The sequence below is a fragment of the Notolepis coatsorum genome (assembly GCF_963971535.1).
Source record: "Notolepis coatsorum genome assembly, chromosome: 6".
Taxonomy (NCBI): Eukaryota; Metazoa; Chordata; class Actinopteri; order Aulopiformes; family Paralepididae; genus Notolepis; species Notolepis coatsorum.
In genome coordinates this window covers 130,694,864-130,718,188 of record NC_140170.1, presented here as the reverse complement: position 1 = coordinate 130,718,188, position 23,325 = coordinate 130,694,864, and the positions used below count along the sequence as shown (strand labels likewise).

The window sequence follows — 23,325 nt, the reverse complement described above, 5'->3', positions numbered from 1 at the left end:
AGGCTTACGGTAGGACTTTGATTGTTTATAGAAGTGGAATGTAATACTATGCAAAACTAGCAATAAACCTCATTATTAGATAGATAGGTTGATACTTTATTGATCCCCGGAGGGAAATTTAAGTAGACAGTATTTCACGTCCTAATAGTGGGCTACTACTACTCACCTAATGCATGGCTGAACCTGAACGTTAGAAGTGTCCGTGTTCCCGTCAATCAATCATCACGTCAATCATCATCATCTTATCATCTCTCCACATCGGACGTGGTTTTCATAAGATGGACTGATATCCACTCCGTTCTTCTTGCAGAGCAAAATTAGCGCCTTAAACTTATTGAAAGGAAGATGCCACATTCAGTTTCGATTTGATTGTTCGCTAGGAATTATGGGATTTGGTGTTGGATGTATAGACTCTACGCAGACAGGGACATGGTCTTTAATCGCACGATAGACTACAACTACCAAGTGGCCCAGATTCACTCTACACGCAAATATTTTTTCCACACAGGCTATCGCTGTTGCCGCCAGATTCTTTCATAACACCACAACATTGTGTCGCACTGTACAGTACAGCCCTGGTTGTAGGCTAATGTTTTACTATTTTTTTTATCCAATTTGTATGGATTAATTTAGGAGTGAAATGCAAATGAAGGGTTGAAACCACTACTCGCAAGCTTGCCCCCAGATATTATTTTCCACTCGCACCGGCCAAATTAGGGGGCAATTTGCGATCATCTCATCGCAGTGTTGAGACCATCCAATTTTTTTTTTTTAAACCTTTTTTACAAGTGAAATACAAATACCTGTGCTGATTTAAGAGACGATCCACGGCTGTAGAAGTAGAATGGGATGAGGTGCATTATCAAGTGGATCATTGTGGTTCATAAACTGATTCATTCCAGTGGTGAGTGAGTGGCGAGTGAGCTTTGCTTGCTGTCAGACACAGTAGCCAGATGGATGAATATAATTTAAGAGGGAGAGGGAATCTCAAACAACCAATGGTACACACCACGCTGAAAAGCATGTGCATATCGGTGTGTGGAGTGAAGTTGTGGAATAATTTACCAGATTACATCAAACTGAGTAAACATGTGGCACAATTTAAAAAGCAGTTAAAATAATACACATTAGAAAAATACAGAAATGAGTAGTGAGGATAAACAAAATTATGTTAGTGTGTATGTAGTGATGTACTATATTCACTGCCGTCAAGTGAATCATGTTTTTTTATTGTAAACTTTTAATATAAGTAAAAAATAATATTCTATATTGTAATATAGTAAATTATGTAAATTCTAGTCATATTAATGGAAGAACAAATACAAATGTAAGGGGGTAGGGATCAATAAGCTAAGCTTCCCTCTACTCCTTTTTTTGGACATGTCTGCCAACCAAACACATTGCTCTTTTGTTTATAATTCCTGTTTTTTCTTTGTTCTTTTTTTTAATGTTTTTTTTCTTTAAGGATTTTTTTAATTTGTTGTTATGATTGTTTGGTCTGACGGATCAAGACACTGTGAGTTGGTTGAAGAAATAAGAAGAATAACATGTCCAAGAAATAAACTTTTCATTCATTCATTCATTCATTCATTCATTCATGGGGCTCTGCTTGCTGTCAGACAGCAGTAGCCAGATGGTGGCTTGGTGGAGCTTTGCTTGCTGTCAGACAGCAGTAACCAGATGGGTGGTGCCTGTTTGCACAAGTGTAGACATCTCTCCAAGTGTCCTTCTAGTTAGTTTGTATTTGTATGCTCATTACATACTGTATATAAAGTATCTCACCTACGCCCACTCACTGTAATGATCTCCCTCACTGCATCAGACAGTTTCTGTATGGCAGTGGCTCTCAGGCTGTGGTTGGTGTAAGATGTGCGTGTGTCCCTGTGGAATCTTGCTCAGGTATTTTTTGAGAGACGCTACCGGGCAGAGGGGATTTCCTCGCTCCTCAAGCATAGTGTCCCTCGGATTTTCACAGGACTTTTTGTTCTGCCTGAACCTGAACTGCTTTCAAAGCAATCGTTGTCATTTCATGAAATAGTTCCAGGGAAAAGTACAATAATGAATTATACTGACCAAAGAAAACACGTCAACATCTGTGACTTGTTTTAACAGTTTTTGGACAACAATGGAGTTCTTTGACTTCTGGAGAGAGGTGCACATTCACAAATACTAACTGAACTGTCCTAGGGCACAGGAATACTAACTGAACTGTCCTGGGCCAGAGACTTGAGGCAAAGGATTTGACATCTATGTAAACTTGGGAGCCACCAGAAAATTGGGTTGAATACTGCAAACAGCATCATTTCAGTTTTTGTTTTTCCTTTTTTTGAGTATAAATGTTTTTTAATAGAATATCACACAGAACAACATGTAAATGTCAGTGTGTGTGTGGCGCCTTCCTTCAGTGTTTTACCTTCATATGGAGTTTTCTCAGGACCTCGGACAACATAATGCCTGGAGAGGACAGAGATACATAGTCAACATCAAACTGGGAGCAATTTTCAGCAATCAACTATTTTATCAAGAGCCAAAATTTACATTCATGTTTTGGTAAGCAGATTTTAAGAAAACTGGAGCATTCATCAAAGTTTAGGTTTGTGTGCTTGAGATGATTTGAGACGGCTGCTTTTCTGAAAGCAGAGCATAAGTTATGCATGTCTTTTAATGAATGCTAAGCAGTACATTAACAGATCATAGGAGAAAGACATCATCTGAAGTCGGACATTCAAGTCAAGTCAAATGTTCCCTTATTAATCTCCTTGGGGAAATGCAGGTGCCATAGCAGGTTCGTCTTTAGGTTGGTGACAGCTACTACTTCAACATCAGTGAAGCATGTGATTAAGATGACCCAATAAACAGTTTTTGATGTGTGTATTGCCCAATAGCCATTGTTGATGCTCTCATGCTAAGCTAGCCCCACTCAGAGCTATCAGGTCTGAGAAATCATACAGCTATCATACAGCTTGATAAGAAAAATACTTTGATAGTAAATTAACTTAGAACATGTGCAGCATGTTCAATTGAGTGAGCAGCTGACATTTTAAGAGATCTTATTTTTTCTTATCTTAAGATCCCATCTTATTTTCTTTTGTATACGAGTAGCTAGTGGGCGTTTGTGCGGTGTGGTAAAATGAGTATGGGCCAATAAAAAAGTGTATGTGCCATTGTTGTGGCATAATAGTTAGGGATGGGTACCTTTCACATTTGAACCAATACGGTACCGGTACCCTTGAATCGATACCGGTACCCAACGGTACTTTAGTCTCAAGAAATGTAATTTACCTACCTCAGTCGGAAAAAAAAAGGGTAAAAAAAAGAAGAAAAAAACTCACTTGAATCGATACTCTGTAGTACCGACCTGTTTCGGTTCGGTACCTCAAAAGTACCGAATTCGGTACCAATCCCTAATAATAGTGCATGTGTAGCCTACTAGGCTCCATTGTCATGTCAGAAGATGTTACATCGGTGCACATGCCGTTGTTTATTATGACATTCTCGTTTCCTTTCAGCACAGCAGAACCAGGCTGACATGCCTTCTGGGACTTTTTAGACCCCCTCCCGACCCGCCGGAGCAACAGCCTCCCCCCGTGTTCCTGCGCCTCCTGAGGAGCACCAGCCTCCCCCCCTGTGTTCCTGCACCTCCTGAGGAGCACCAGCCTCCCCCCTGTGTTCCTGCACCTCCTGAGGAGCACCAGCCTCTCCCCCCGTGTTCCTGCACCTCCTGATTTACAAACTAAGCACTGCTGGTCCTTTAAAGGGGTTATGCACTGCTATTCCTAGCACTATTTGGGCAACTTTACACACTTCCTGTGAGTCTATGTAACACATCTGTAATTTTTATTCCAAAAATAATCATTGTTTTATATTTCTAATCTTGTACTCAAAACCAGCATTTTTCAGCCTCATGAAAGCAGGCTATTATTGGCTTGGCTCCACCCATACTAGCAGAATGCTTTGAGTGACAGCCACCCACCAAATAGCTCCGCCCATCTCCCCGTCAGAGATTAGGTTTCAGGTTACATACAAATATGGTATGTCATAAATATAGAGATGTAGCAGTACTGTCTATCTATATATATATAATATGTTACCATGAATTGAAATTGGGGGACCCTGATGTAAACAAGACGAAAGTCTTTCTCTGGTCTCCATCATAGCAGTACTGAGCAGTACTGTAGCAATACAAATATGGTATGTCATAAATATAGAGATGTAGCAGTACTGTCTATCTATATATATGTTACCACTATTTGTAAAAGCCACAACCACGTTACCATATTTGTAATAATGTAAATCATTGTGTCGTTGTACATATTGTGTATACACCGTCACCGTTAGAAGCTAACATAGCTTAGCTTGGTAGCTATTGTGCTAACAACATATCCCGACGTCCGGCTCGCTGGCCGGCATGCACGCCCGACACAAAATGGTTCTCTCCTCTCTGTACACCCCCGTCCCCACGGGTACCCTGCCGGGGAGCCCATGGACGCGACAACGGCGGCAGCCGTAGGGTGCTCGAGCCCGCCGTAACGCTAGTGGTACACAATAGCTATGAGCTAACTAACGCTACGGCCGCCGCTGTTGTCGCGTCCACAAGCTCCCCGGCAGGACACCCGCGAGAACGGGGGCACACAAGGAGGAGAGAACCACCCCAAATCGAGCACTCATGCCGGCCGACAAGCCGGACACCGCGGTTGTTGTTAGCACAATAGTAGCCCACTGTGATGCACCGAGTGGGCCACCATTGATCAACATGCAGCGATGTGTAGCTTGCATGATGCGTGTGCAGTGCTTTGCCACACAGGTCTGAGAAGAGGACCTGCACATGATAGCAACCGGGAGCGTCGCGGAGCATTCAGCCTGCTGGCTACCTAGATCCACTTCAACCAGCCGAGCGTCGGGAGCTCCAGCAGCTTGTCGATGTGCTAATAGCCTGGAGCCAGCTACCGTTAGCTTGCAGAGGCTCCAGCACACCGACAAGCTGTGTAGCCAGCTACCGTTAGCTTGCAAAGGCTCCAGCACACCGACAAGCTGTTTAGCCAGCTACCGTTAGCTTGCAGAGGCTATTAGCACACCGACAAGCTGTGTAGCCAGCAGGCTGAATGCTCCGCGACGCTGGTTGAAGTGGATCTAGGTAGCCAGCAGGCTGAATGCTCAACGACGCTCCCGGTTGCTAACGCCGGCCCCGGCTGGTGCTAAGTAGCTAGCGATCGCTCCCGAGTCCCGAGAGCTAACGCCGGTCTGTCTGTCGAAGACCGAGGGAACCGCATCAGGCTTCAGCTGATTAGTGATCTTCTGGACAAACCTTCCACCCTGCAGGTAGCAAGAATGGAGGCGGGCATTACTAAAACCACAGAGCCAATCACATCACCGTGCGCTATAAACAGCGCCCTGTGACGTGCACCAGGTCGTTAAATCAACATGACCTGATTTACTAGAGGCAAAGAGGGGATGGGCTGTAGCTGAGGAATTCGCCAATATAGTATTTAGGCCCAAAAACACATTGATACGAACTCCTATTACTATAATACAATGCTAGAGACTGAAAAATGACATTTATAATGCATAGCACCTTTAGAAGAAAAACACTAAATATGTTCTCTTTTCAACTGCGAGGAACATCCAGACAGAGTGAGAATATGACTACAGCTAAAAAAAAAAAAAAAAAAACACATTGATTGCCATGTGCACCTCCACAGTAGCAGGAACCTGGCCAGATTAGCCTCGTCAGGAGTGGATAATGGTCTGGTTACACCACCAGGATATCAGAGATATGATTTAAAGGGGACATGCATTGCTATTCCTTGCACTATTTGGGCAACTTTACACAATCCCTGAGTCTATTGAACACATCTGTAAGGTTTATTTAAAAATAAATAATAATAATCATTGTTTTATATGTCTAATGGAGTACTCAAAAGCATCATTTTCCAGCCTCAGGATTTCAGCCCGTTATTGGATGGGCTCCGCCCATAAGCGCTTACAGTGACAGTCACCCACACAGCGTGATACATACGAGAGAGCGAGAACGAGCAAGCGAGAGAGAGAGAGAGAGAGAGAGAGAGAGAGAGAGAGATGCGTCCCCGACACACACGCAGTCAAGTTTGTGTGTAATGCTCAGACGAGGGAGAGAGGAGAGATGCGTCCCGACACCAGCGTTTCCGTTAGCCGGTAATTACCGGTATTTGACCGGCAAAATCTGTTGAAGTCCGACATATTTCATCTCTCCGGTCTTAATGTCCGGTGAAAATAATTCCCTGAGTCTAAGCACAATTTGATTATTTGAATTGTATTAAAATAGGCTAAAATTAAATAGCCTATGCGATGAACGAAACGATCATTACATTTGTTTCCTCGTTGCTTCTAATAATGACAACGACGTTGTCAGCGAGAGCTTAGTGCTGGGTGTGCGAACTTTTGTGAAGCTGCAGAGCCATAGCAACAGCGGCACAATGCAGTATTCCAGCAGTACTCCAATTCAGCCATTTTCAGCCAATGTTGGGTGGGGGGCGCTGCTGTGCGGTTCCCAGAAAAGACCCAATAACAACTGAATGAGCTGCTCTGCAGCGCCATACTCTTTGCAAATAAGTCGTTGCGAGGTGGAGAGAGTCGTCACGCAAACCACGATAATGTTGCCGTCTCTCTGCTTTCTCAGTTCTTAGCTTGATATAATTAATACAAATGTCCAATATAACGGAATTCGTTAGCTCATAAAAATGTGATTATAACAGACTGCTGTTTAGTGTCGGACCGACTGCCCACCTACGCGGTCTATTTTATTTCAAGTCAGCAGCAGCACGGAGTATCGAGGGACTTATTTTATTTGGAATATATTAATGACTGTATACGCAAAAGTAGCCTAGTTTTAAGTAATACTATTATAAATCTACATGCCTTGAGGATGACATTCTTTATATAGCCTGCCTATCAATTGTTTTAAAGCTCAATAAACTATGACCGGAATTAATCTCATTTGTCCGGTAAATTGAAATCTTGCAGGTCACGGAGACCGGCAACAATTTTTTCTAACGGAAACCCTGCCCGACACACAGTCAAGTTTGTGTGTGTGTGTGTGTGTGTCCCCGACGAGGGAGATGGCGCACACACATTTACACACACTTCTGCAGTCCCTCCCGCCGTTCGTCCCTCCCTCCCTCTCTCTCTCTCTCTCTCTCCCTCCCTCCCTCCCTCCCTCGTTCTCTGCCTGTCAGGCCAGGGCTCCAGGGTGCGCCCGTTTGTCGGATTTTGCAACCAAGGCTCAGGGCTGTGCGACTGGATGTTTTCCCTTGTCGCACTGGTGCTCCCAGCTCCCAGCAGGTCTGTCTGTCTGTCTCTCTGTGTGTATGTGTGTGTTTAGCGTCTTTTTCCCCGTGGCCCAGGGTTTCCGTTAGCAGGTCTAATAATGACAACGATGTTGTCGGCGGGAGCTTGGTGCTATTTTTTGCGAGCATGCAGCTGCAGAGCCGCAGAACCCACAGAACTGTGCCCGCACAGTGCAGTACTCCAATTCAGCCATTGGCAATTCATCTGTTGGGTGGGGGGCGCTGCTGAGCGGTCCCCAGACCGGACCTGAAAACACAGCTGGCTCTGCGGCTCTGCAGCTGCTTGCTCTCGCAAATCCAGCACTGAAGTCGTTGGGAGGTGGAGATAGTCATCACGCAAACCCATGATAATGTTGCCGTCTCTCTCTGCCAAATTTCTCAGTTCTTCGCTTGATATAATTAATACAAATGTCCAATATAACGGAATTTGTTAGCTCATAAAAATGTGATTATAACAGACTGCTGTTTATTAATGTCGGGCAGACTGCCCACCGACACCTCAAGTCGGCAGCAGCACGAAGTCTCGAGGGACTTATTTTATTTGGAATATATTAATGACTGTATATACGCAAAAGTAGCCTAGTTTTAAGTTAAAATATTATAAATGCCTTGAGGATGTCATTCTTTATATAGCCTGCCTATCAATTGTTTTTAAGCTCAATAAACTGACCGGAATTGATCCCATTTGTCCGTTAGATTGAAATCTACCGGACACTGAGACCTGCAACAATTTTTTCTAACGGAAACCCTGCCGTGGCCATGTGCATTCTTAAAAAAAAATATCGCCTTTGATTGGCGATAAGCACGTACATTATGCAAAGACCAGCCCCGATCAGCCTAGGATTGGCTCTGATCATCACCCTGCCATTATTATTCGCTGAATGACGGGATAAACAAAATAGCCATGTAAGAATTGAAACGATAAAAAAAGCACAGCGTCTCATACTGGTTTCATAATGGACGTTTGGATTAAACAAAATGTATGCAGTGATGCTTTCCCAGCGGAACACAAGCTGCTTAACGTTACACAGGTATGTTATTTAGCCCTTTAGCTGCCCTTTAGCTTTAGCTAACGTTAAGATAGCAGGAGCCGTCAAAGCTGTTTCAACAAATGTATTCACAAAATGGATCATCATTCAAACGTTTTCCAAGCCTTCCGTGACCAGTAAGTAGTTACTACTACTCAAACGCAGAAATGTGCGCTATGTGCCTAAACTTTGCTAATCAAGACTCAACAGTATGCTGGGTTGAGGCGGGGGCGGAAGTGGCCATTTTTCAAAATAAAATACCCAAAAGACTATTACTATAGGGAGGTGTAGTGGTTACATGATTGCTGTTTCCAGCCGGTCCACCATCTTGAAAACACAATGTATTTGCCCATTGCCCATTTCTAAATCGTCTCGTTTAAAACAAATAAAGCATCAACATTTGCATGGTGTACCTTTCTGTGCGTATTCATCCACAATCTATAGCTCAACATGAACATATTCACAAAGAAATCGCTGAATTTTATTTCAATCAAAAATGCTTAACAAATAATGTTAGTGATAGAAGGGAACTCATTTTGTGCAAAAATGGAAAGCTTTCCAAATGTTCATGAGGTAGAATTGTTACAATAGCCGATAATCCATTTTCCCAAAAATAAATCGCTATACGGGTGGACCTCGCAGGCGGTCCAAAGTGACGTCAGACTGGAGCTGGGCGATATAACGATAACGATAAATACTGCGATATATTTTAATAATCGATATCGAATATAGAAAAAAAATATATATCGAAAAATAAAAAATTTTGTGACCTGCAACAGGGCAGTTTTAAAACCAGAGACAGTGGACAGACTTGTCTTTCTTGCCTGCAACTTAAAGTAATGGCTTTGCTTGTCCAAATGACAATACTGACCAAATTGAGATTTATTTTTCTCTTGTCCATTTATTTTGTTTGCTTTCTAATTTAAAATACAGTTTGAAACCGTCTGTACACAGTAGGCTATGTGTGCTAGCAGAGCTAGACTCCAGTCACGAGTCACAGTGCACATGTGCGGTGGTTTGTCCACCAAAAAAGCGCCAAAAGATCAAAAATAAACTAGCAGAGCCAGAACTGTTCAACTCCCCTGGAGCCACAGCCAGCAGAGAAGCCGGTTTACTTTCGCTTTTAAACCAGCTGCAGCCTGAGAACTGGAGTGTGAGGGGATGTAACACTAAAGATGGCGGCAACGACAAAGAATTGCTGCAAAATAAACATACATCTGTTTTTTTTTTTAAATGATTTTTTTTTAATTAATTATCGATCGAGAAATATGATAACATTATCATATCGTTATCACAATATGATTTTTTGCCATATCGCCCAGCCCTACGTCAGACTACACCTCCCTATTTAGGAGCCAATTGTTTGCATGATTAAAAACGATGGTTCGAACATCCGTTCGAAAAACCCTGGTGAATGACTGTTCGAATCCCAAAAACAGGCTTGGGACAGCTCTAACTGGAGCTGAGCTGAATGTGTTAAAATAGACGGATTGGACTTTGCGAGCTAACTGTAATACAATGTTAGTTTTTACAATAATTTACATAACATCTTAAGAAATTGATATTGTCCAACTCTTAATTTCCGAATACCGATATCAACCGATACTGATATATGCAGGGTTCCCCCCCCCAAAAAAACAGAATAATTTCAGGTAATTAACATTACATATCTCTTGTCATGTAATTAACACAACATTATGCATACTTTCACAATACATTAAACAATAATTTGTTCTTACTTGCTAGCCTGGGTAAATAAAGGTTAAATAAATGTAAAAAATATAATAATAATAATAATAAAAAAAAAAAATTAAAACTGATGCCGATATTTTCCGATATCACATGCCAATATCGGCCGATAATATCAGTAGGCCGATAATATCGGACATCCCTACTTAAAATGTATTATTGCAGCGGCAAAAGGCGCAGTGGAAAATTTGGGTGCACCTAAATGAAAAAGTTAGGCACACTGGTGCAACCAATGTAAAAAGTTAGTCTGGAGCCCTGCAAACCCTGTTTGAGGAAGTGTCGGGTTACACTGCACTACAACCATAGAGGGGGCGTTACTGCAAATCAGTGCTATATTAACGTCAGCAAAACCGTCAAATCAGAACAGCTTAGTTGAGTGAGGGAGGATCTCGTGAACTCAAGACTAGACTGATGAGTCAATATGGTAATTAGAGACACAGACCCATTGATACTAGCCCGTATTACTATAAAACCATGCTAAACACAGAAAAAAGCCATTTATAATGCATGTCCCCTATTAAGTTACAGGCAATGAGCAATAACAATGCTAGTGGCCATGGCCATATGATAAAAGGTGATGCACAATATTGTCAAGCAACATGCTAATATGAACATTTCATCATGCACATTGTAGAGCAACATGCTAATATGAACATTTCATCGTGCATCATCTTGGACAAAATAAGCAAAATTCATTGTATTATCTCAGTAATTATTAACACTTTAACTTAGGGCTGGGCGATATGACGATATTATATAAATATCGGGTACAGTTCATTAACGATACACTTTTTAAACGTATCGTGGATATCGTGATGTTTTGCCCAAGAGGATTGTGTCGCGTCAATCTGGTCCACACGTTGAAACTTTTGAACAGCGCCGCCCCACACACACACTACTGCATCAAAGTTACTACTTATGATAACAAAGGCATTCGTTTTTGTGGCATTAACGTTATATAGTTACACATTCAATAACATCAGCGTATTTACATAGCAACGTCCGAGGTCGACCTAGATATAGCAAGCATTAGTCGTTCATATCTCAGCCCGTGCTGACTCAGTTGTGCCCATTCTGCGGTCTGTTAATAAAGTTTTCAATCAGACAGATGTATGGAAAGGCTTTTATTATAACATCCGTTGCAGTAAAATCATTATGCCTCCAGTCGTTTAGTCCAGTGGTTCCCAAAGTCGGGGTCGCGACCCAAAGGTGGGCCGCGAGCAGCCACGGGTGGGCCGCGAGATGATCTAAAAAAAAAATAAAAAATAAATATTATTTTTATTTTTGTATTTTTTATTTTTTTATTTTAATTTTTTTTGTCAGGCCACTGAACTTAGAAGCAGGCCAGGACAGTGTTTCTAGTTGTATTCTAAAATTCTATTCTATTGTATTCTAAAATGTGACTATATGGTTTTATATTAACTTAAATAAATAAACAAAAACGAAAAATCTACTTATTTCAACGAACATTTCAAACTAAATAACAGATTATGCACATAAAACGCTAAAAACAACCGAAGCAACAATAGTATTTTAATGAGGCTATTATTATTATTATCATTATTATTTTGCAACAAGTTAGCCCTCTCATAAATAGCACATATAAATGAATAACTAACTTGAACTAACTTAATAGGATTGAAGTGATATTTGGCATAAAAAATCGGTCGCCTGGCAAAAAAAAAAAAAAAAAAGCCTGACGATGTGCATTGGGCCGCGGCTCTCTGACGCCTTATTTTCTGGGCCCTGGCCTGAAAAGTTTGGGAACCCCTGGTTTAGTCCATAGATATGTGTTCTATATATATCTATGGTTTAGTCATCCTGCGGAGCTAAAAGCTAAACGTCGGCCGCGGGGAGCTACCGCTACCATTGTTGTTGTCATTGAGCTCTCCAATGGCGGAAGTAAAAAATTAATACGCACTTGCCGATTGGTGCTAAGAACAGCAGGGCGGGTGCAAGCGGTGTGACGTAATTGGCAGGCTCGACTGTCAATCAAAATGATTCTGTTTGCTGTCTGAATGAATGAAAACGTTATTAACACTTTAACTGCCGGAAGACGCTTTTAGGCGTCCTTCCCCGCCATGCTCAAGTTGCCGAAGACGGCGTAACTCGTCTTTGATATCAATATTTCAAAAATCTGTGATCGGAATCATATTTCCTTTCCGGGGCCCTGAGACACAAGTGTGATCTCCTCTCAATCCTCTAGCGGTTCAAGACCGCCATCTGGTGGCCGATCGGCAGATCGAAAAAACGGATGTTACCTTTAACCCGGTAGGACTCACTCCATATGGGGTCCGGGCACTCGCTAGTGTTAGAGAGACTCAGTCTTCACACAGTGAACATCGATCGCTGCAAATAACTTGAAAAAACAACATGATTTGGACGTATATATTATTATACAACCTGGAAATGGACCGGATATTTCTATATCCCATAATAGGAAAATGTCTGTTCCACGCTCATCGCCCAACGGCGCGAGGAAGATACGGTAAGATTCAGCGTTATTTTTCAATGTGTACGATACTAACTGCTATGATGAACATTTGACCCACATTAGATGAATGGTATAACGCTGCCCACGGAATTATAAACGCCCCCTCGGCCATCCGGTCAACCTCAGATTACGTGTAGTAACTTCCAGAAGTCCGTCCAGTTGGATTTTTTTATATCGCGCCGATTGCTATCAAACTGTATTTGATCATCAATATACCGTAATGCATTTGGGGCTATAAATCACGTTCTGGAGAAAGCTGCAGAAAGAGATGAAAACATACTTATACTTTAGATCATATTTTAGTATGAATATGTGAATGAAAAAGTTTAACGTTCATACACCCTGAACAATACATATAGGACATTGAATGGGCCCTAATAATGGCAATTTAGCAATAGAATTTAAAAAGTTATAGCCCTGCAAAGAAGGGGAACTTCTACATAGACAAATAGAGCTGGCAACCTATGGTATATCATGAATTTAGCCTTAGGCAATCAAAGTGTTAACAGATTGCAGCATGGGTACAATACAGTACAGCTCAATACAACAACAGTGGACTGGAGGATGCAGACCAGAGAAAGACTTTCGTCTTGTTTACATCAGGGTCCCCCATTTTCAATTCATCATATTTCATATCTAAATCATATAATATCTCATTGCTAAATATATGCAATATATAATCTAATAATCCAATAATCTAAATCTAATATATAATATAAAAATGCTAAATGCATGGGTATTTTATTTTGTCTTTAACACTTTGGCTGCCATGGGTTAAATTCATTATCAACCGTAGGTTGCCGGCTCTATTTGTCTATAGAGAAAGTCCCCTTCTTTGCAGGGCTATAACTTTTTAAATTCTATTGCTACATTGCCATTATTAGGGCCCATTCAAAGTCCTATATGTATTGTTCATTGTGTAGCAACGTTAAACTTTTTCATTCACATATTCATAGTAAAGTATGGTCTAATGTATAAGTATGTTTTCATCTCTTTCTGCAGCTTTCTCCAGAACGTGATCTATAGCCCCAAATACATTATATTGATGATGCAATACAGTTTTATGGCAATCAGCGCGATATAAAAAATTCCAACTAGACGTACTTCTAGAAGTTACTACACGTCATCTGATGTTGACCGGATGGGCTAGGGGGCGTTTATAATTCCGTGGGCAGCGTTATACCAATCATCTAATGTGGGTCAAATGTTGATAATAGCAGTTAGTCGAAGACGGTAACTTTACATGCTAAAACTCACCCCAGTCTCCGCGCGCCGTTGGGCGATCATCGTAGAGTAGAAATGTTATCATTATGGGATGTAGATTTACCCGGTCCATCTCCAGCTTGTATAATGGTATATACGTCCAAATCATGTTGTTTATCGAGTTATTGGCAATCGATCGCTGTGTATTGTGACGAGCTAGAATGCCGGGACCTATAGCGAGTGCCCGGAAGTAATACGGCCGTCCAGCACAACCTCTATGGCACTTCCTGTTAAGCGATTGCGCCGATCGGCCACCAGATGGCGCTCCTGAACCGCCAGAGAGCTCAGTGGGTCCTCCTGGTGGATCTCAGGCCAGCGGAGGGGAAATATGAATCCGGTCCCAGATTTTTGAAATATTGATATCAAAGACGCTGTAAAGCGTCTTCGGCAACTTGAGCATGGCCGGGAATGACGTGTTTAAGCGTTTCCCGGCACCCAAAGTGTTAATGTTAGCTTGCAAACTCAAATACTGTCTTGGTAAGCCTCATAATGAATTGTTTGGGGAAAAAAAGAAAAACATTGTGATGCGTATCATGTATCGCCGAAAGGTCAGAAAATATCGTGATATCATATTTAGGCCATATCGCCCAGCCCTACTTTAACTGCCACACACGAGATATCTCGGGTTTATTAATATGTGGTTGAAAGCCACTCACGAGATTTCTCGGATTTTTTCTTTTTTTTTCTTTTTTAGCGATCTGAAATCATATTGCATCACGCGAGCCTACCCGAGTATACCCGAGCACCGCCGGCGATCATATGTGAAAAAAAGCGCCCCCTATTGTCTCCCAGATGACATAAGGGATTTTGGAATGGACTCAATGAAAATGGATGGGGAAAAAAATCCGGTACTCCACATTTTCCAGTCCACTGATCCAGCCGGGGTTACCCTAGTTCATTCTGGAGCCTCTCAGCCCCGCGGAATCATGTACTGCACTGTACACACGGTGGATCTATACACTTATCGATTTTTCCGAATGGTGATCAGGAATTGGAATATACCAGTTGGATACCATCCGATGTCAGGTAAGGAATCTATGTTATCAGTGTTAGGATAATCAGACAAATTTTGATGAAGTTATAAGCCGTTTTGTGAAATGGGCTCTTTCGGTTTCACTGTAAAAGTCCAAGAGGAAATCAACGCGGCGATTATCCGTGCGCGGCCCGAATGTGCTTGCGTGCACGTATAATATTGATCATCTAGCGTTTATTTGAAAACGATTCATAAATAGGCCGACGAATATCAACGTTGTGGAATATTCCAGTAAAAGACGATTTTCATAGAATGGTCCAGAATGAACTGTTTTTTATCTCAAAACGGGTGCTTTTCTAAATGCTCTGAAACGGAAATGAAGCGATAAAAAACCAATCTGCCTTGACAGCACTGACTGGAAAATAGTCTTTGATAAGCGACGGGCAGATTAGACACATAGCCATAATTTAAAACATAGATTAGGCGATATTAACGTTAACATTGAAGTGGATGGTGGCATCAAGGGGGTAAAAAGGAAAACCCGGCGTGGCACTCAAAGTGTTAAGATATATATTTATTTTTAAAATCACATTTTGTATTGATTGAAAGCTAGACCCAATCTTTTATGCAGCCACAATCTACAATCTGAGGAAAGAATATTTCGACACAACATGTCAGAAAAGCTTGATTTATGTATGCCTATACTTCAGGGTGTCTACAGATATCAGCAATAATAATAAGCACCAAATGCGAAAATATAGACATATGTACTATTCATAATGAGTAAATATGCATATTGTAAGTTCAAAATGATTATTAACTCATTCGGGGGCAACCACGTAATATTACGTGTTTGCCCGACAACCGTTGAGTGCCAACCACGTAATATTACATTTTTGGTTCCTTTTTTTTTTTTTTTTTTTTTTTCTTCACGATTTTAATAGCCTATTCAATGTCACAGAGCTGTATGTTGCCTGGAAAAGGCATATTGGGACTCCAAAGGTGCAGTACCGGCCAGATTCTGGTAGTGGTGCTGTCTCGAGAATGCAGTAACCCCTGTTGCAGACCGGGTGTCACACTGAAAAGGGTTCGGGCGGAATTTTCTGGTAACCTGAACCGAGGGCTTCACCTGATCGCATGGAATCGTTTTTGGGATGCCCGATTCATTATGCTGTGGAGGGTTATGGTGTGGGCCAAATGGACATATGATCTACCAGATGGCAATCAAATAATTGGAATATTCTTTTTGGAATCTCACCGGCCACAGGTAAGAGCAATTTGACGTCAATTTCAGCTTGATCGTGCAAGGATTTCATAGCCATCCCCCAGATCAGCATAATGTTGTGGTAATAACGAATGCCGTTATTGTAGGGGTGTAACGATTCAACCTCACAACGATTCGATTCGATTAAGATTATTCAGGCAACGATTTTTAACTGTAGTGTGTGTAGGGACGAAACGCCAATGGATTTAACTTTATTAGCGTTGCGGCTTATAAATAGCCTCACAGGAATTATCCCAGATCATTGCGAAATAACACTCATATTCACCACGGTATAAAACGGGAATGTATGGATGGAATTTATTTTTATTTTTTGCATCTTGAACGGAAGGTTCTTCTTACTACCAATTGACCATGATATTGGATCCATAGCTATAATATAAAATATAGATTTATCTCTACAAACAACGTGACGCACGGTGAAAGTGGGCCCCGTCTAATGGCTGGCACCCAATGAGTTAAGGCAAAATGACAATAACTGACTTAAACATTTGTCCAAATATGTTTATTAATGTGAACAAATATATGTCCTTAATGATATTAACCACTAAAATTACAGCCAGATGCTCACCTGCCAAGGGCTCCCGTCAGTGGCGGCTCCTGGATTATTCTCCAGAGGGGGCGCTATACCAAACATGTACCACGCATTGGCCAAATAAAGTACAGTCTAATTCACAACTTGAAACGTTAGAAACAAACTCGCTCCGTCTCCAAACACACGCATAGAGAGAGAGAGAGAGAGAGACCTTAATAATATTAACCACTAAAATTACAGCCAGAGGCTCACCTGCCAAGGGCTCCCGTCAGTGGCGGCTCCTGGATTATTCTCCAGAGGGGGCGCTATACCAAACATGTACCACGCATTGGCCAAATAAAGTACAGTCTAATTCACAACTTGAAACGTTAGAAACAAACGCAGAGAGAGAGAGAGAGAGAGAGAGAGAGAGAGAGAGAGAGAGAGAGAGAGAGAGAGAGAGAGAGAGAGAGAGAGAGAGAGAGAGCGTTAGTTAAGCATTAGCTGAGTGGCTAACAGCAGCTAAAGTTAGCTGAGTTGGCTAAGAGAGAGAGAGAGAGAATTAACTCACTTTGTTTAATTGAAACGTGGTCCAGCCGGAGGGCTTAATAAAGTGTATGTCCACTGACTGTCCCCCAGACTGTTGTCGATGTATATCCATTCCACTCACTGCCCACTGTCCAGACTCCAGACTGAATCACAAGTTCACAACACACAGCCTCGAACATGTTGCAAACTGTGGCTAAGGAAAAAAACTGGCATCGCCGCGTCGGCCAATCAGAGAGCGTCTCCGCGAAATGCGGCTAAGGAAAAAAATGCTGCTACGGAAAAAAACTTAGACCGCTTCAAATCGCGCCCGGCTTCCATCATAAACATCATATTTCAACGCACAACGCGTTACGCACTGATTGGCTGCGACGGATACAGCGATGAAACAGTGACGCGCACTCAGAGCGCTATTGCGTCTAGCGCGAGAGAAATACGGCAGGAGAAATGCGGCTAAGGTAATGGAACGTTCTTTATCAGACAGAATCGTCACTTCCTGTTCAGGAAAACGATTATTAATATTTTATATTTTAACGTTATATTGTGCATTGGAAACACAAACACTTAAAATGAGTAAATATTATTCATTTTAACACTTTGATTGCCTAAGGTTAAATTCATGATATACCATCCGTTGCCAGCTCTATTTGTCTATGGAGAAGTTGCCCTTCTTTGCAGGGCTATAACTTTTTAAATTCTATTGCTAGATTGCCATTATTAGGGCCCATTCAATGTCCTATATGTATTGTTCAGGGTGTATGAACGTTAAACTTTTTCATTCACATATTTATACTAAAATATGATCTAAAGTATAAGTATGTTTTTATCTTTTTCTGCAGCTTTCTCCAGAACGTGATCTATAGCCCCAAATGCATTATATTGATGATGAAATACAGTTTGATAGCAATCGGCACGATATAAAAAATTTCAACTGGACGTACTTCTAGAATGATCTACGTATGATCTGATGATGACCGGATGGGCGGGGGATCGTTTATAATTCCGTGGGCAGCGTTAGATGATTCATCCAGAGTGGGTCATATGTTCATCATAGCAGTTTATATGGAATACGTTAGAAAATAACGCTGGATCTTACCGTATGTTCCTCGCGCCGTTGGGCGATCAGCGTGGGGTAGACAGTTTTTCCATTATGGGATGTCGAAATACCCGGTCCATTTCCAGGTTGTATAATAGTATATAGGTCCAAATCATGTTGTTTATCGAGTTATTGGCAACGGATCGCTATGTATTGTGTCGAGCTCGAGTCCCGGGACCTATAGCGAGTGCCCGGAAGTAATATGGGTGATCACCACTTCATCCACATGACTTCCTGTTTGGGCGATCTGCCGATCGGCCACCAGATGGCTCTCTTGAACCGTTAGAGGATTGAGAGAAGATCAGAACTGTGTGTGAAGGCTGCAGAGGGAAAATATGATTCCGATCACAGATTTTTGAAATATTGATATCAAAGACGAGTTACGGCGTCCTAGGCAACTTGAGCATGGCTAGGAAAGACGCCTAAACACGTTTTCGGCACTTAAAGTGTTAAACATGTTTATTTTATTTTTAGGGGTCTAAAATAAAAATAAAACATTTTCTTCTTCTCCTCCTCTCTTTACCAGGGGGGGCGGTGCCCTAGCGCCCCCCAGTGGCGGCCGCCACTGGCTCCTGTAGGTCTACTACTCGTAAGTCTATACTGTGGCTTCTGTGGTTGAGCTGGCCTTGTTTAGACATATCAAGGTAGAATGCGATTTTCACTCTCATTTTGTCATTTAGACCCCAGCTGTATTATTATGGTACTTCTCAATTTCATTGTTTATACATGATAACAGGTAAATCGATACCCTAGATATCAGAATTACAGGCAGTCTGTTGTCATAATGAATCAAGTCAACTTCCTCTTATAGACTGAACTGATGATTCAGCGTGTCTTTTGCCAAAATATTGGTGGAACTGGAATTAGACCATTTTTACCCAACAATATTTCCTACATTAGTCCATATTGTTTGTCGCATTTATATTCTGAATAGGGGAAGTGCAAGGGAAGCATGACGCAAATCAAAAGTACAAGCAGAGACTGTTCAGAAAGTAATTTCCTGTAATTCATCATGTGAGCTACACAAGCAAGTCACAAGTCAAGTCACCATGAAAGAAGCGTTTAAAACAAGAGAAAATGGTACAATGGCAAGCCATGCCATGACAAACTGCACCAGTTAGTTAGTCTCTACAAATAGGGATGGGTATGGTCACGATTTTATTATACCACTTTTGATTGATACAGCTTATTAATTAAAAACATGACCAATTACCAATACTTATCAATACTCTCAGTCTCAAGACATGTGAAAATAATTATCAGTACTACCTTTATATGAGTTTGAGCAAAATATATTTAACAAAATAGTTTTGTTGATCAAATTAAATAAGATTGTTTTCTCTGCTGATACTTGAACTTTATTTTGGCCGTCACTAACTAAATGGGAATATGACTGATGATGTAATATCACTAGTTATTGCTACATTTGTGAGCAGCAGTTTTCTTTTCAACCTCCTTGCCCTTCTTAAAAATATTTGACTGCTTATTAGGGCTGTCTTAAATACTTCAAAGCTTCGTTCGATGGCACAAGCTTCGAACATTAAAAAAAAATCGAAGTTTAAAAAAAAGAAATAATAATAAAAAAAAATTCAAAAGATATTTTTTTCAAAATTTTTATTTTATTTTTACTTCGGTGTGTGTGTGTGTGTGTGTGTGTGTGTGTGTGTGTGTGTGTGTGTGTGTGTGTGTGTGTGTGTGTGTGTGTGTGGGGCCATTGGGTGGGGCCATTGGGTGGGGCCGGGGGACAAATACACTGGAGGAACGTAACCCAGCTCAGAACTTACTTACAGAACTTGTAAGTCGCTTTGGATAAAAGCGTCAGCTAAATGACTAAATGTAAATGTGAATGTAAATGCCTTGTAGAATTCCACACATAAGAAAGAAAGATACTGGGATGAATAAACAAAATAGGAAATAAAATGTAGAAATGCATGCAATACATAAATAAATATGAATCTCCATATATGAAATAGAACATTTAGATAAGGTGCTACCGAGATGTTTTGGTGAGTTCTTTGTTTTTTTGTGGAAGTAGCCCTTCTTAAAAATGCATGAACATTCACTGATAATTGGTCTGTAGTGGAGTCTACAAGGTCTACATTGCCGGACCATGTAGAATCCGGACCTTGTAGACTGACATAATTCTGTGCATACCGTAATTCCTCTAATAGTAACCGGGTCTCAAATATAAGCCGGGTCTCTATTAATGGCCGGGTGCGCTCTTGAGCTACTGTAAGCAATTATAAGCCGGCCTCCTAATACAAGCCGGGTTACTAATATACTGAGCTGCATACTGAGCTAGTTACTTGATTTCACTTTGAAAACGTTGAAATGACCAGTGACCACCTGTAATTGCACTGTTTACTATTTCATACAGTACTTGGTTTCAATAAATGAACCCAGTACATTTTACTGGGTTCAAACTGACACAAAATGTTGATTTATTCATTATGATCCGTTTGAAAATTTGAAATATAGGCCTCCCTCTTATACAGGCCTCCTCCTAATACAAGCCTGGTACCCGCTACAGTTGAAACAAATACAAGCCGGGGTTACTATTAGAGGAATTACGGTAGTTTAGTCTACACAGGCCATATTTCAAATAATCAAAATCTTACTTCATTCATCTTAAACATTCTTGATTTGGGGGATTGGTAGTTCCCATGAAATCTGAAGTTGTTCAAACGACAACAGCGATCCACCTTGAATTAAATCACACTGTGTTGGCTGCGTCACAGTCACGAAAGGGGCTACTTAATTCATTAATCCAATCCACTTTATTTATAGAGCACATTTAAAAACAACAAAGTTTACCAAAGTGCTGTACAAGTCCCACAACATAAGATTAAAAAAAAAATAAAAGAAAAAAAAATATTAAAAAATGAAATTAATGATTTTTTTTTAAATTCGAAGCTTCGAATTAAAATCGAAGCTCGGCCCCGAAGCTTCGATTGCCAACAAAAAAATTGAAGGTGAGCCCTACTGCTTATAGAGGTCCATATTCATAATTGTAATAATGAAACAGCTCCTCACTAGTTAAGTGGTGTGCTCATAACAAGTTACAACCTACCCCTAAACATCTCCAAAACCAAGTGGAGCTGTAGGCTGTAGCCCTTGGTTATCAAGGAGCAGGTTGTTGAAACGGTATAGAGATGGGACCAAATATTCGAAAATTTGAATAGTCATTTCTGTTATTAAGATCGATTTTTTTTCTTTTTTTTACAATCGAATATTCGGTTTGTAAAAAAAAATATTAAAAAAATTATATATATATTTGATATAAAATGCTTTTCTTTTCTTTTTTAAGCAAGCATTCTTATTTAATTCCTTTTTATATTTAGAGGCAGCCTAATTTTCATAGCCTAATTGATCAAAAAGATGCACATGCTACTGTTTCTGTTTGTTTATTAAAGCCGGTTTATAGGCCAATGCAATGCTGTTATTATAGGCTACGATAAAGACTACTGTAATGCACTCCTCACTGGCCTCCCAAAAAAAACCATAGAACGACTCCAACTCATTCAAAACTCGGCACCTAGGCTACTAACTAGAACCAAGAGTAGAGACCACATCAGTCCTGTATTAGCTAACCTACACTGGCTTCCAGTAACATTTAGAATTGATTTCAAGGTCCTCCTCCTTATATACAAAGCGCTAAATGGAACAGGACCAAGCTACATTGCAAATTCTCTAGTCAACTATGTGCCTCCTAGAACATTGCGATCATCTACTACTGGTCTATTGGAGGTTCCGAGCCACAGTCTAAGGAAAATCGGTGATACAGCCTTTGCAAACTATGCACCAAAGTTATGGAACACACTACCTATGGACATTAGGGAAGCTATATCTCTTAACCTGTTCCACCCGTGGTGAAAATCCGCCTAAAATAGGTACGGTAAATGGAATATTGCTCCACTTCTACAAGGTCCATTTGCATATTATTGGTATCTAGGTACATCTATGGACCTCAGGGAATGTATTTATTCAGTGTCAGAAATATTGTGTCTATTACTAGGCTTGCTTAAATTGTGATGAAACAAAGGAGAATATGAATTATGATTTTTCTTTGTATCGTTGACAGTAAATAACACCATGCTAATAATGACCAAACATAAAAAACTGCCACTGATCTCGTTCAGTACCTTCTTGAGATCATGTGTACAAAAAATCTAAGGAAATTAATAGAGGGAAGATGATTAACACTTTCTTTGCCAGGCATCATGTACATCATTATACCATCCTCTGCCAGCTCTATTTGTCTATGGAGAAGTTCCCCTTCTTTGCAGGGCTATAACTTTTTAAATTGTATTGCTAAATTGACATTACTATGGCCCATTCAACGTCAATTATCTATCGTTCAGGATGTAGCAACGTTATACTTTTTCATTCACATATTCATTACTAAAATACGGTCTAAAGTATAAATATGTTTTTATCGTTTTCTGCAGCATTCTGCAGAATGTGATTTATAGCCCTAAATGCATTATATTGATGATCAAATAGTTTGATAGCGATCGGCGCGAGATAAAAAATGTCAAATGGACGTGCTTCTAGAAGTTACTACTCATCATCTGATGTTGACCGGATGGGGGGGGGGGGTCGTTTATAATTCCGTGGCCAACGTTAGATGATTCATCTAGTGTGGGTGATATGATCATTAGAGCAGTTTGTATCGAACACGGTAAAAAAAACGCTGAATCTTACCCCAGTCTCCTCGGGCCGTTGGGCGATGAGCAAAAATATTCCTATTATGGGATGTTGAAATATGCGATCCATCTCCAGGTTGTATAATAGTATATACGTCCAAATCATGTTGTTTATCGAGTTATTGGTAACGGATCGCTATCCATTGTGTCGAGCCCGAGTCCCGGAACCTATAGCGAGTGGTCGGACCGATTTTGGATGAGCACCAGTTTCCGTTTCCGGTTTCCGGTTTGGGCGATCCGCCGATCGGCCACCAGATGGCGCTCTTGAACCGTTGGAGAGTTGAGAGGGGATCAACAGTAGATCTCAAGTCTCCGCGGGAGAAATATGATTGCGATCACAGATTTTTTAAAT

General features: G+C 40.9%; 1 protein-coding gene across 1 annotated transcript in view; it reads right to left on the bottom strand.

The window, feature by feature from the left end:
• ube2j2 (ubiquitin-conjugating enzyme E2, J2) overlaps positions 1-23,325 on the bottom strand; it is a 47,067-nt gene that overhangs the window by 14,849 nt on the left and 8,893 nt on the right. The window contains exon 3 of the mRNA XM_084316879.1: positions 2,414-2,454. Coding sequence (XP_084173005.1) covers positions 2,414-2,454 — 41 coding nt within the window. The remainder of the gene's footprint in view (positions 1-2,413; positions 2,455-23,325) is intronic.